At 36.8% G+C, this 13,779-nt stretch overlaps 1 protein-coding gene across 2 annotated transcripts; it reads left to right on the top strand.

Moving 5' to 3' along the window:
* Positions 1-7,198: 7,198 nt before the first annotated feature.
* On the top strand, positions 7,199-11,366 carry LOC103715887 (heparanase-like protein 3). Of its 2 annotated transcripts, none has more exons than XM_008803671.4 (9): positions 7,199-7,641; positions 8,778-8,814; positions 8,945-9,125; positions 9,291-9,439; positions 9,686-9,919; positions 10,010-10,199; positions 10,284-10,409; positions 10,660-10,759; positions 10,846-11,366. In XM_008803671.4, exons 1-9 carry the CDS (start codon positions 7,375-7,377, stop codon positions 11,206-11,208), a joined length of 1,647 nt encoding a protein of 548 aa, XP_008801893.2. In that variant the 5' UTR covers positions 7,199-7,374; the 3' UTR covers positions 11,209-11,366. The 2 variants fall into 2 exon arrangements, with proteins under 2 accessions (XP_008801893.2, XP_088571298.1); XM_088715172.2 differs by having other exon boundaries at positions 7,203-7,641; positions 8,753-8,814.
* Positions 11,367-13,779: the final 2,413 nt, after the last annotated feature.

The raw sequence follows: 13,779 nt of genomic DNA, 5'->3' as shown, positions 1-13,779 counted from the left end.
TACTTGTCTTATCTATTTTTTTTGTTTCCGTAATCAATTGGCATTGACAAGCTGATATATTATTCCTGTTGGCTTTGTGCAATTTGGCATGTTAACAGATGGAGCACAGAAGCTCATAAGCATTGACTTATCTCTGATGTTGATGTGGATGTCATTTTTAAGTGTGATTAGGAGCTAAGTGGGCTGCATCAACCCTCTGGAATTTTGATAATATGTAGTATGGTAGAATGAAGTTCAATATTGGTTCAACTACTCGTAATCTTTGTTATCTTTCTCACCCTTGTGTTCATTCTTGTGCATTTCTCTGTACACGTTTGCAGCTTGAATGTATTTGTAGATTGAAGCAATCTCAAGCTTGTCAACGTTTCAAGCTCACCCAAATTGACCTGAAAAGTCAAGTCTCAAGAAACGGCAGGGTGGTTAATTATCCATTAAAATTATTTTGGCATGTCGATTACCTTAGAATACTTAAACTAAGCCAGCCAGACCACCACTGCATGATCCGAGGTTGTGCATGGGCGGGGTGATGAGCCATATAGACCTGCCTCAGATAGGGAGTGACCAGATGAAACTTTGGTTTCTGATAATGTGGTGTCTTTCTTTTCCCTCAGATAGGAAGTGACCTTGATTGGACTTGAACTGCTTCCAAATCTGAGACCTGGTTTTGGATCAAAGCTAGTGGCTTGGCTCTGCTTCTCTGAAATTTTGGGTGAATCATGTTTATGTGGATTAGGTTCCCTAAAGTTGGCCAGACTTGAGATTTAAATTGGCTTCATCAAGCTGGTTTAAGTTGTGAATTCGGCTGGATTCAGATTGGGGAGGACCAAGGTTAGATCCAGACTTAGGTATTGTCAACTCATTGGCAACCTATAGGCATCTTGCAAAATTTTCTATTTGGTTACGATGATTTCAGCCCTTCAAGTTGATCATATGAGGCTGTAACCCTTTGAATTTTATGACATGAGTGAAGAGCCCTTGTCATCTTAGACTATGGTATCTCTTGGCGCATATTATATGAGAGCTTTGAAAAGGCTTCATGGATTAGGTCATAGATTACTAATAATTAACAGAGCTCGTAGCAAGAATATATTCTTTTAGTGCAAGCATGAGCCATCTATTATAAACACTAAATACTATTATGTAGTACATATTCGGAGTTTTATACTCCTGGGATTAACTTATAATTTACAAAGGTCTACTTAGGTGATCAATGCTTCCCAATACAATGTATTATCCTTGCACATCAGTTTTGACGAAAAATCGAACACTTCAAATGACTATTCTTTGTTCTGAAGTAATCTGGAGCAGCCCCTAGTTAGAAACCCTGAACTTGGATAGATGCTACTTGAGAACCTGGACTCTAGATCAATTGTTTAGTCTAGTTCTTGGAACAACAACTCTGACACGAAAACATGTCACTCCTTGTAACGAATATATCTTTTTGAATGTTTCATGTGATCAGGATGGCCGGCCACCATTAATGAATTGCCACAATCATGTGTCGTCTAATTAGCCCAGCTATCTTTTAGTTGAGTATCCATACATCATTCTAGTTAACTAGGTCAATTATTTAGTCTAGTTCTTAGAACAACAGTTCTGACATGAAAACATCGTCTATCCCTGTAACTAAAATGTATCTTGTTAAATCTTTCATGCGATCACGACGGTGCCTGGTCACTGTTGATGTATTGCCGAAATGTGTTGTCTAATTAGCTCACTTATCTATTGTTTGAGTTTCCATACATCATTTTAACTAATTATTTTAATGAGGGCACACAAATTTGAAATGGTTTCAAGTCCTAATTCTTCCAAGAATGCCAAGATAAAAGCTTGTAGACAATCGTCGTCCTATCTCTAGTCATAATTTAAGCATTCACAAGGCTTCTGAAAACCAGATTATTGTCAAATTGCTACGTCAACGGTCCACTCTGGAGAGGCATTACTAACTCTAAAAGTTTTGCTCTCTATTAGCAACCTAGTATTTCCACGCTAAGAATTTAGAGCATCGCACATCGATTAAGCGACGACAATAGCTAGGTCTGTTGAGAGGACAATGCAGTCCTCCAAGTTCAGCATGATTCGTTCAAGCTAAAGCGATATGTGTCTTGGATCTTCTCAGCCCTTTTTGTCTTTAGAGTTTGGAAATGGTTACAATATTGGTGTCATTGATAGCCTTGATGAGGATGTGAAACAAAAGAAAACAATTGGTCGTTTTGGAGTGGATTAAGATGGTGGGGAGCTCTCATCTGATGTGATGAAGTTGTTCCTAATATTTAATGCAACAATGGAGAGTACAACAGGACTTGGCATTACTTCGTTTACAATTTAACTTCAAACAAATACATGAGGTTGATACCATTGCGTTATCATCACGGATGGTCTCGTGATCTGTTGGTTGGTCATTCTATACTTGGTTCTTGTCATCCTTCTATGGATTTGGAAGTGTGCAAACTTCCGAGTCAAGGTATAGCTTTCATCATGCTCGACTTAATTGGCCCATCTTTTTGGTTTGGAGTTAGCTTGTATTTTTGTGGTGTCTGCACTTAAAAGAGAGAGAGAGACAGCAATGGCCAGGGAGAGTTGAAGTCTCATGTGATTGCAGTGCCCAGATAATTAATTAACGGTATCTCATTTGCAAAATATGCATAAAACTTTGACGTAAGATTTACAAGGAAAGAGAAAAGAGAGCGCTATATGTATTTCCATAATCTTTTTAACCATTTAGGATGAATAGGAGCTTAATGCAAGATTGCCAACTAATATAGTTGGTAAGATCAATTGGGGATTGGGACCATTGTCCCTCACCTGATTTTCTGCTGGGTTGGCTCCCGTACTGGTTCTTTGAAAGTGTCAAAGCTTCTAGAATTATAAAATTTATGACAAGCTTTTCTCTCTTGCATGAGACGGGATAAAAACACGAGAATTTGTGAGCCACTTAGTTTTTTTATGTCATATTATTCTTAAAGTTTTATGTCATATTATTCTCAAAGCTGAATCCATATTCTTATCTGCCATGCATGTATACATGTCAAAATTTTTAATGGACTCTCCCTCTCTCTCTCTCTCTCTCTCTCTCCCTCTCTCCTGTCTGCATGTGCGTAATTGTGTGCATGATCATGCATGCATGGTTTATGTGTATAAACCACATGAAAAACTTTGTGCTGAGTGTTTTGTTGTTTACTTTCTTTTTTCTTTTTTTCCTTTTTCTTTAGTTATGGTGTGACTTTGTACGTCTTTCTACGAAGGCAGCACCCGAGATGATTTTAGCACAATGGATAAGTAATTAAGGATGCGCTTTTTGTCAATAGCAAAACGATCTGTGATCTTTGAAGGAAAATTTCAAGCCTATTGGATTCCATTAGATGATGTTTACCTGAATTGTTAACACCACAATTGGATGCTCTACATAATTGTTTGGTTTTCAAACTCTATGGTCACCTACATTGGACACATTGGCAAATTTTTGAAAGAAAATAGTGTACATCCAATGGTTTTTGATTAAAGGTGATGCATGGTTTAATTTTTTGATAAAATTTTTGTTGTATATAGCCAACAGATAATGAAAATGGATCTTATATGTGTATGTGTTATCATAGTTTTAATGGAATTATATAGCAACATGCCCTTTATAAATGCTATCGCCATCTATAAAATTTTAATGTTTTTGTCTATATAGAAATTTTGAAAAGCATCCATAAAATCATTAGGTATTGTTCAAAGTTAAAGTACCCATAACACCTTTGCATTGGTGTACACTGTACATTTAAGAGTGTAGACTTGACCCAACCTAACATTAAGAAAACACAAGGTATGGACATGGATATGTATAATTCGTAAGTCATGTCCGAGTTTAGTACTAATCATGTACAAAATAAGTGGGCAGAGTGTGAATATCGACAGACCATATCTTGATAAATTTAACAATGATAAAAGATAATGCATATGTTGTTAACAATATTGCTATTTGTTGGCAAGAATTTCCTCCCCAATATCACATAAAGGGGCCAGCAAGTTTCCTTGATATGCGACCAAATCAAGCTGACCCAAGTAGGTCAGCTTGGATATGGCTCAACCATGCATAAACATGTGCATGCAACAGGCATGTGAGACCATATAAGTCATCTAATTGGTCCCTTTAAGATCTGTGCAGATGGATGAACAAGTCTAAAGTGCTTTGAGATCTATGCGGGGCGCGATCCAACAGTCGACGTTACAAAATAAGATCAATTATTTTTTTGCACGAAAGATGCAACCTGAACCCTAATGCTGCTGAGAATTCATGACCACTTCAAGTCTTCAAAGCAGCGGTAGAATAATTTGAAGTGTTAGAGCTCATAATATTGTACTTAGCAAGTAGAATTTTTAACCTCAAACTGATGGTTTATTGAAACCAGGAACGGAAGCAACCCGTTTGAGTCTTTTTCCAGAGTAAAATATTAAATGTATGGGCCATGCACAAGTATATACTAACACCATAGCACGCGCGCACGTACGTACACAATTAAAAACCAGCCTGGGTTTCATTCTACTATTAGTATCATGTCTGCCTTCAAATGGAGGCATAGGTAAATATTCAAGTATCCAACCCAACAGACTAAACGTTCTTATGATCATAATAATAGGACCTAATCTTCATACTTGTAAAGGGGTGGTTGGAAGAGTTACTTGTATAAAAATAGTTTCCAACAACTCAAATAATTGAGTGTGGAGGCCAGGAGGCAAATGGGGACCTTGTCCTTCTACATAAACTGGTGCAAGCAGTCAGCCTATCTTTATCCACAAGATTCAACCTACAGATCTTACTGTTTCTATCATGATAATGATATTAAGATTAATGTCAACAGGAAACATACCTGCTTCATTCTCTTATTTTCAGCTATCATTACAGTGCCTGCCTTCTTATGTCCCCACTCCCCACAATTCTACAAAACAAGAATATAGTGGTTGCATGATTGCTTGCTGTCTGCATGGGTCCTTGTAGTTGGTTTTGGTATTCCCTTACCAAACCTATCCCAAAGAAGTAAACAAACTTAGAGAGAGAGAGAGGGGTAGTTCTAGACTTGGATGGGATTACACGCATGGCCTTTGCTTCCTTATCCATATCTTCTTAGATGTGTAAGAGAATAAAGGTACCTACCTTAGGAGACAATGTACTATAAAGAGCCACTCATGTTTTAAGGGGACTAACTTGCATGCAACTTTTTCTTTCACAACACTAGTTGATGCCTCCATAGTTGTTGATGGGTAAAGTGTCTCATTCATGTCAAACCAATAACCAACCCCTTTTCCGCATTCACAAGTCAACAACAACAACAACAAAAAAAAAAGTCATGCAAATTGAATTATTGGAAGAAGATCATTTATTAAGCATACCTTAAACTTTTTATTCAATTGAACACTATGACCGATGGCAATAGTGGGGCCACAAGTTGTTACGAATATAATAACCAGATGTTTCAAACATTTGAGAGATTGACGAACCCATATTTAATGAAAAAATTTTATATAATTATTAACTCAACAAATATATTGTTGGATAATATATTTTTATTTTGCCAAGCCCATCAGAAGCACAAAAATTATATCAAAATAGATGTATTGTTTAAAATACAAGTGTCTAAAATCATGAAGATGGTGGGGATGCGTAGAGTTGGACATTCTAGTCTTCGAATATTGGCAGCATAATTTTACGAGCTTGTATCCAATATTATATGAATAGTATATTTATAATTTTAGGAGTTACATTTTTTCGAAAGAATAAAATCCACTATGATCATCATAGAGGATACTTTAAAGACTCTATAATTCTTATATGCATACTTGCATATATCAATGGCCATTATATTAATGTTGTACCACATGTTGCCAATAAAATCCCATGTGTTACTGACATGAGGTACACAGAAAGGTCCCTGTTTCAATGCCCTAAACCATGGTCAAACGTTTGATCACTTTTACTAAGAAAAGGCTGCGTTACCAAAATGAACGGCCCAGATCAAATGGCAATATCTGGAACAGGACGGTATCTACATTGGGATCCCCTCCCCCAAGCAGCCCCTGCCTTAACTAAACTGCTCTTGGAAGTTGGAACCAACCCGCCCAAATCTTAAAAGCCAGAGGAACTGAATCACGTGTTCCCTCGGGCCTCAAATTTACCCCAGATCTAGCCTCAGTAAGACAAGGAGAGCGCCATTACTCCCTTTGTCCTTATTGAGCCCTGCCAGCTGCACTACGCTGTCCCAGAGGAACATCTGAACTCAAGGGGACCCCCCCCTGCTCAAAAATGCTGGTGTCAGTGGAAAGGTGCGCATGGGAAGTGGAGTCTGGTCACCTCTCATCCTCCCAAGAGGTACGTTTTGATGAAGCCGTTAACTCCCAAAGACAGAAACCCTCCAAATCTATTTTTTCACTTTATATTGGGAATCTAAGTTTATTGATACAGTTTAGCCTTTCTTTCTAAGGACAAATCATTAACTGTTATAATGGTTATGGCAATTTTCTTGCTTGTCATTTTTCATCAAATTTTAGATATTTATTTTTTTTAAAAATAATTTTATTATAATGTTAATTTATTTAAATGAATAGTGTAGGTGCCAAGTAATGTTGTTACTAATTATTAAATAATAATCAGTTCTAAAAAAATAATTATTACATAACTACCATTCTATTATTCTCTGCTATTAATACATAACGTAATAAATATTAAAATATTTGTAGAAGAAGACGAAAATAAGAAAAAAAGAAAAGTAATTTTATTTTTCTATTTCATCATATTCGGTGCATCTCAATAATTATATATATAAAAAAATATTGTAGCCTAATCATACTAATGGTAAAAAATATTACTAACTCATACAAGTTGTTATATAATTTCTAAAATTATTCTAATAAAAAAATAATATAGGTTGATACTGAATAATATTAATAAAAAAGTTTATGAACGATGTAGGTTGTTATGTGATCCTAAAATTATGCTAACAATACCTAAATAATATTTCTGTTATTGAAAAATTAATGACCATATATAGTGTAATTGAAGGTTCTTAATGAAAGTTACATTGGCATGACAGCCGTAATTTATAACGTTGAGAGGTGGAGTCCGGTTACCTGCCGCCCTTCTTGGAGTAAAAGGCACCCCTCCGATCCCTATTTCCCTTATCTTATTTGAGCCCTTCTATATATAGATTCCAAGCTTTCTCTACCGGCTCATTGAATTCCTTTCCTTTCCTTCTGCCCTTCGGTCGGAAGGCATTATACTAATTGTATAGTGGTGTTGGGGACTATCTCCTCCTTAGATTGGCTCTAAAGGCTTCACCTTTATTTCTATTCTCCCTCTCTCTCTCTCTCTAAAGGTCTCAGGGGAGATTCCGGGAGATGGGTGGAGTTCTTCTCCAGCTCCTGCGCGTCTGCTTCTGGGCATTTCTATGGCTCACCAGCCCTGTGGCGGTGTACCCCACTGGAGCTCCTCCTCCTCCTCCTCCTCCTCCTGTTGGGGCCGGCGGAGGGGCCGCCGTCATCGATGGGACGACGCCCATTGCGGTCACCGATGACGATTTCATATGCGCTACGCTGGATTGGTGGCCTCCAGAGAAGTGTGACTACGGGACTTGTAGCTGGGGCCTGGCATCCATGCTCAATCTGGTAAAAAAGTTTGGTTTTTGCTCAGTGTTGGTATAGTTTGCAATGTGGAGCTTGCCAAAATCTGAACTTTTATTTAAATGGATTTTCTTAGCATTGATTTTTTTGTAGAATTTGGCAACAATGCTCAATTTGGTGTTTTTTTTTTTTTTTTTGATTTTGTCTCAGTATTAATGTAGTTTGCAATGTGGAGCTTGTCAAAATCTGAGCTCTTTCCTTTTGCCAGAATTTGGCATTTGTTTGTTTTGTTTCCAGATGTTTTCTTTTAGCCTTGTCGGTGTAAAGCTTTATGTCTTTGTCTGTATCTGGCATTTGTTTTTTATGTTTTGGTGCTTAGTTAACATGCATAGAATTTTATAGGTATTGGCATTTAATGATTGGAGGTGATCATTGGCAATGCATTTTGGTGTATGCTTGGCCTCTGTTGGATCTCTTTCTTTGTAATTATTCATTTGAGAAAGTTATTCTTTTATGTGTTGATTTATAATGCTTATTTATTTGATAAACTGTGCTTTAATCTACATATTTTCTAGCACTGTTTTATATGGGGTTGAGGCTGATGGCTAAGAATTTGCTGGGGATGGGATAGTTGAATAATTTGCAACTTTGGGATTGTTTTCCATTTTTGTTTTTGAGTGAAAACTGTTTGCATTTTTTCATTAATATGCCCAATTTATTTTTTCACTTTTGTGTAGAATTTGCAAATTAAGATCGAGCCTTCCGATAAAATTCACTCCATCTTCATTTACATTTCCTCATAAAATCTAAATCTTCTGAAGTCCCATTGTATATTTTGAGGATGGTTTCCTTTCCATGGTTTCTGATAGTAGTAGTATTTCTCTTAAAACGAAATTTGATTTTCTTCATGTTCTTTTTCCTTTTATCTTTTTTTTCCTTCTTTTTTTTTTAAGAAAAAAGGAAGGGCTATGTGATTTAGTATGTCTTCCTTCCTTTTTATAATTCAATAGTTAATAACGAAGTAAATGATTCAACTATGTTATGTTCATATTGGCAATCTCTTGCTTTTCTGTTTGAACCTTATAATATTTTTCCAATAAAAAAAGTTACCTTCTGAATGTGAAAACAAAATGATTTGCAAAATGGTGATTGACAGGTGTTTCATCTTTTCCTTCCTGCAGAATCTTTCCAACAAAATTTTACTAAATGCTGTCAAAGGTAAGTGGTTTTTTCTAGTATCTTTTTTTTTTCTTTTTTTTTAAAAAAAACTATGCATATGCCTGTAATATCAAATGGCCAATCTGAATTTTTTCTTTTTTTCAGTAATCTAATTTTTGTGATGTTGCAGAATTTTCTCCATTGAAACTCCGTCTTGGGGGTTCCTTGCAAGATATGGTCATCTATGGCACGGATCCTCAACAGCCATGTACTCCCTTTGTTAAGAATACTTCTGAGATGTTTGGTTTTACTCAAGGCTGCCTACCGATGCATAGATGGGATGAGCTCAACGCTTTCTTCAACAAATCAGGGTATTTCGGATCATTTGACATACTAAAAATGCCTCATGGACTAGTTTTTCTCTTTACCTCGCTAAAAAAATCTGTTAGGATTGAAATGCATGCTTTTATTGCAGGCATTTCCTGCATTTCTCATTGTTCTTTTCACAAATTCTGTCTATGGAATTCACACTACAGGGCTTTAATCATTTTTGGGCTGAATGCCCTTAATGGAAGGGTTCCTTTGCCAGATGGTTCTCTAGGAGGACCTTGGAACTCCACCAATGCTGCATCTTTTATTCACTATACTGTCAATAAAGGTTATGCTATCCATGGTTGGGAGCTCGGTAAGTTTCATGTCTCATTTAGATTCTTCGCTTCATAAGTGGTAAGGAATAAGTAGGCTCGCATCTCTTCCTCTTTACTTTATACAAGTAGTACTGCAATTTGAATAAACAATGACAAAAGATTGACAACTTATTGATCTAATTCAGAAGAATGTATAAAATCTTCTGCGTAAGGTCTTCTTCAGATGTGCATGAAACACAATATTATGCATTTTCTTGGAGCTGAAAGACCTCTTTACTTGTCAGGAAATGAATTAAGTGGAAGTGGAATTGGAGCTAGAATTGGAGCAGATCAATATGCTGCAGATGTGATCTCCCTCAAAAAAATTATTGACAACATCTACCAAGGTTCCCCTGATAAGCCACTGGTACTCGCACCAGGGGGTTTCTTTGATGCTAGTTGGTTCAGTGAGCTCATCAACAAAACCAAACCCCACTCACTGGATGTGATCACCCACCACATATATAATCTTGGTCCAGGTATTGCTGCTCGAACCCAGCAGTTTTCAGCTTCTCTATTGGAAATTTCTGTCAATGACTTACCTTTGATAACCTGGATTTCGAGTTCAGGGGTCGATGAACACTTGATTGATAAAATTCTTAATCCCTCGTATCTTGATGGCGAAGCGAGCACATTCAGCAATCTCCAAGGAATTCTCAGAAGCACAGGAACTTCAACCACTGCATGGGTTGGGGAAGCTGGAGGAGCTTACAATAGTGGCCACCATCTTGTCACGGATTCATTTGTGTTCAGCTTCTGGTAAGCCTGCTCTTACCGGTCTAGAATCTACTTTGGGGGTAAGACCTGTAGTGGAAAGACTTAATTTTCATTAAAACTTGACAGGTATTTGGACCAGCTTGGCATGTCATCAACATACGACACAAAGAGTTATTGCAGACAAAGCTTGGTTGGTGGAAATTATGGCCTCCTCAACACAACGACATTCCACCCGAATCCTGATTACTACAGGTTAACTGCAACCTTTTTATGTAGATATTTTCTAAATCCACAATCAAATGTTATCTTTCTTTTGTTGGGCCTTATAGTTTACATTTAGTTTGATAGGATGTGGTTTATGAAACAAGTAATCTAAAACCTGAGATGTTCAAAGATTGTCGATTCTCCACAAATAAGAATCAGTGCTTGGACTTTGATACCTATATGCAGAACAATCCCATGTCAGACGAATCACATTAATATATCTCCTCTCTTAATGCAGTGCTCTTTTGTGGCATCGACTAATGGGAAGCAAAGTCCTGCCAACGAACTTCACGGGGACAAAGAATATACGGGCATATGCGCATTGCGCAAGAGAATCCGTAAGTTTACTCAACCTTAAGCCAAAGTCTTCCTTGTTATTCTCTGTATCGATTCATTTGTCATGATTTCTTCTTTATCTTTTCAGCAAGGGATCACACTTCTATTAATCAATCTCAGCAGCAACACTACTACTCGAGTTTTTGTTACCACTGCATCTGCCTTTTCTATGGCTTCGAAGCATTACATTCCTAGGACAAGGTTCAACCATGTACCTGGACTTCAAAGAAAACTTGGATTTATCAGGGAAGAATACCACTTAACAGCCAACAAGGGGAACTTACACAGCCAAACCATGCTGCTGAATGGCAACATTTTGTCGGTCGATTCAGAAGGGAACATTCCTACACTCAAACCCATTGAAGTTGATGCATCACTACCAATAACAGTTGCCCCATTTTCTATTGTTTTTGCCCACATTCCCTACTTCTATGCTCCTGCTTGTAGGTAGCTTATTGTTCCATTATATACTGAGAGGATGGACTACTAAGTGGTCCCTCCATTCTTAACATGGCTCTAAGGCTATGAGGTTTGTGATTCATTTTTGAATATCTTTGTTCAAATAATAAATGAAAGTATAAAAAAAAAAGGAAGAGATGATTTACATAATAGTGGCAAGAAAAATCAATTCCACCCCCTTTCATGTGTCAATTTATAATTGTTCTAGCGCTATCCTAATTTCTCCATACCATATACCAATAACCAGTACTTGTGTCATGGATGAGATGGTAGGAGAAGTTTGATTTTAATTGAGGTGTGCATCATGATCATTGCGAGGACCCGTGCAAGCGTGTGTTTAGTCCTATATCAGTTATTCGCTAGGTAGATCTTGAGTATACATATAGAATCAAAAAATCTAAATAATAACTTCCGCTAACCTTTTTGGTCGAGGTTCTGGACTATTACAATTATCACTAAAAAAAAATGTGCCTCACAATCCTAAGTATGGACTTATTCTTGTTTGCAAATTGACCTCTATCCTATTCATAATCTTGGTTTCGTTGATTTATCAATTTCAACTTTTGTTATGCTACCGGTCTCTATCCAATTTAGAGGCTTTATATAAGGTTCTTGAGCATGACCATCATATATTAATTAAATATATTGATTTCCTTGAGTTAATCAGTCTCAAATTAACCCATAACTCTCTGTGTGTGTGTATATATATATATATATATATATATGTTCAGAAGCTGGTTAATCTAAACCAAATACTTGTAGTTAATAATTAATAAAGGATACCTAGATCATGCATATAATATTTATCATGGAATTATGAACCATATTCTCATACATAGATAATAATGATAGAACCAAGAAAAGACTGACCCATGCATCCATCAAGAACTTTGTCCTTCAAGCACTTTATAAAATTTCTTAACAACCATGGTAAAGCTAAGAATGTAAAGCATTCTGAAGGAATCCATGCGGATGTCCTCTAGGATATGGGAGCATTTATAGGTGTCATAGAGGTAGTGTAAATATTCTCGTCCATGTCCAAAAAGGCCGACATCCCCTGGGATAGAGATATGGATGGAATCTCTTGGCATCCATTGAACAGGGTCACTTTAGGACAGGGCATAAATGGAGGAGGGAGGAAGGTTTAAACTTTACAGCTCACCAAAATGCGTTTAATATCTTTTCAGGTAAGTGACACGATGGATACCCTTCGGCTTCCTTTTATCCAGGAAAATGAAATCAGAAAGGTATAGAGAGAAGCAGGGGAAAAAAAAAACTCTTGAAAGCATGAAATCCGGAGACACGTAAGTACTGATCGAAGCTATCCTACCAGACCAAAAAAAAAAAAAACAGTGTGTGAGAGAGAAGCTAATATTCCAAAATCATAGCCCTGGGTGACAGCTCTAATCCCCTCTTGCTGGACTGTTGCAGGATTACTCCATCCCATGTCCACGGAGAGGTTAATGGCATTGCAGATCATGGAGCCCCGCATGTAGCTCTGTTCTCTGGAATTCTATCATGTCCATTCCTATTTAACTTTGTGATCTGTTGTTAGATTCCAATGGATTCATTTATACCAGGATTGTAAAATACTGCAATCTTAACACCTCAAAATAAAAACAAGAAAGATAAAAATGAAAAAGCTCACAGATGATCAGGTGTTCAGCAAGAAAAGTAGATGGCAAAAGCATTTTTAGAAGATATAAGCCTCATTTGATAGAGTTTTGGATCTGCCCTCCAAAAGCACTTTTAAATAAAATAAAGATATTTGGTAAAAATTTTGGAAAGCTATTTTAGCTTTTCTAGAAAGCTAAAAATAGCTTTCCTAGAAAGCTAAAAATAGCTTTTTGGAAGAAGTTTTATTTTGAAGCTTCTCTAGAAAAATACTTGTAGGCTCCGTCGGAAAACTATTTTTTTGACCAAAATATTCGTAATAAAATATAACAATTGCACAAAATATCCCTTTATAATTCTGAAAATCTGCAGGAGTCCTAACAAGAAATCCTAGTAGCCGAACAAATTCCTTCCCATGAAGAAAGTAATTTTTTTTCCTATTTTTGTATGCAGTCTTTTGAATCCTATTTTAGAAAAAAAAATATAATTTCTTTTCTATTCCTTCCGAAACAATCTGTCTTCCATCGAATCTTTTCCATTTTTTATGACAGAGGACCGCGACATCGCGGTCCTCCTTTGAGCGTGGACCGTGACATCGTGGTCCAAGCTCAAGCAGGTGGATAGGGCGATAGACCGCAACATTGCGGTCCTCCTTTGAGCGTGAACCGCGACATCGCCGTCCACCTCTTAGCGTGGACCGCGACATCGCAGTCCACCTACTTTCTGTCCCGATTGATCTCGCGGTCATTCATTATTGTATTATACTATAAATATAATATTATATTACATTATATCATAATACATTGATATGTTATGTTACTTTAATTGGGTTATCAAATAAATGCTGAAGTTTAGTTACCAAAATAATAAACAGTATCTTTTTGGTTAAAACCTTCACCACCAGAAGCTTTAGTTCCAAAAGTTCCACTAAATCTCAAACGAGGCACTC

This window comes from Phoenix dactylifera, chromosome 2 (assembly GCF_051530095.1).
Source record: "Phoenix dactylifera cultivar Ajwa chromosome 2, Ajwa_hap1_PhDact_Kaust_v1.1, whole genome shotgun sequence".
NCBI lineage: Eukaryota > Viridiplantae > Streptophyta > Magnoliopsida > Arecales > Arecaceae > Phoenix > Phoenix dactylifera.
This window is presented reverse-complemented; position numbering and strand designations above follow the sequence as displayed.

Bases quoted from the DNA above. Each gene is read 5' to 3' on its own strand.
- LOC103715887 (XM_008803671.4), top strand. From the start codon at position 7,375: ATGGGTGGAGTTCTTCTCCAGCTCCTGCGCGTCTGCTTCTGGGCATTT. The intron at 9,920-10,009 runs GTATTGCTGCTC...TTTCGAGTTCAG, and splicing joins CATATATAATCTTGGTCCAG to GGGTCGATGAACACTTGATT. The intron at 10,200-10,283 runs GTAAGCCTGCTC...AAAACTTGACAG, and splicing joins TCATTTGTGTTCAGCTTCTG to GTATTTGGACCAGCTTGGCA.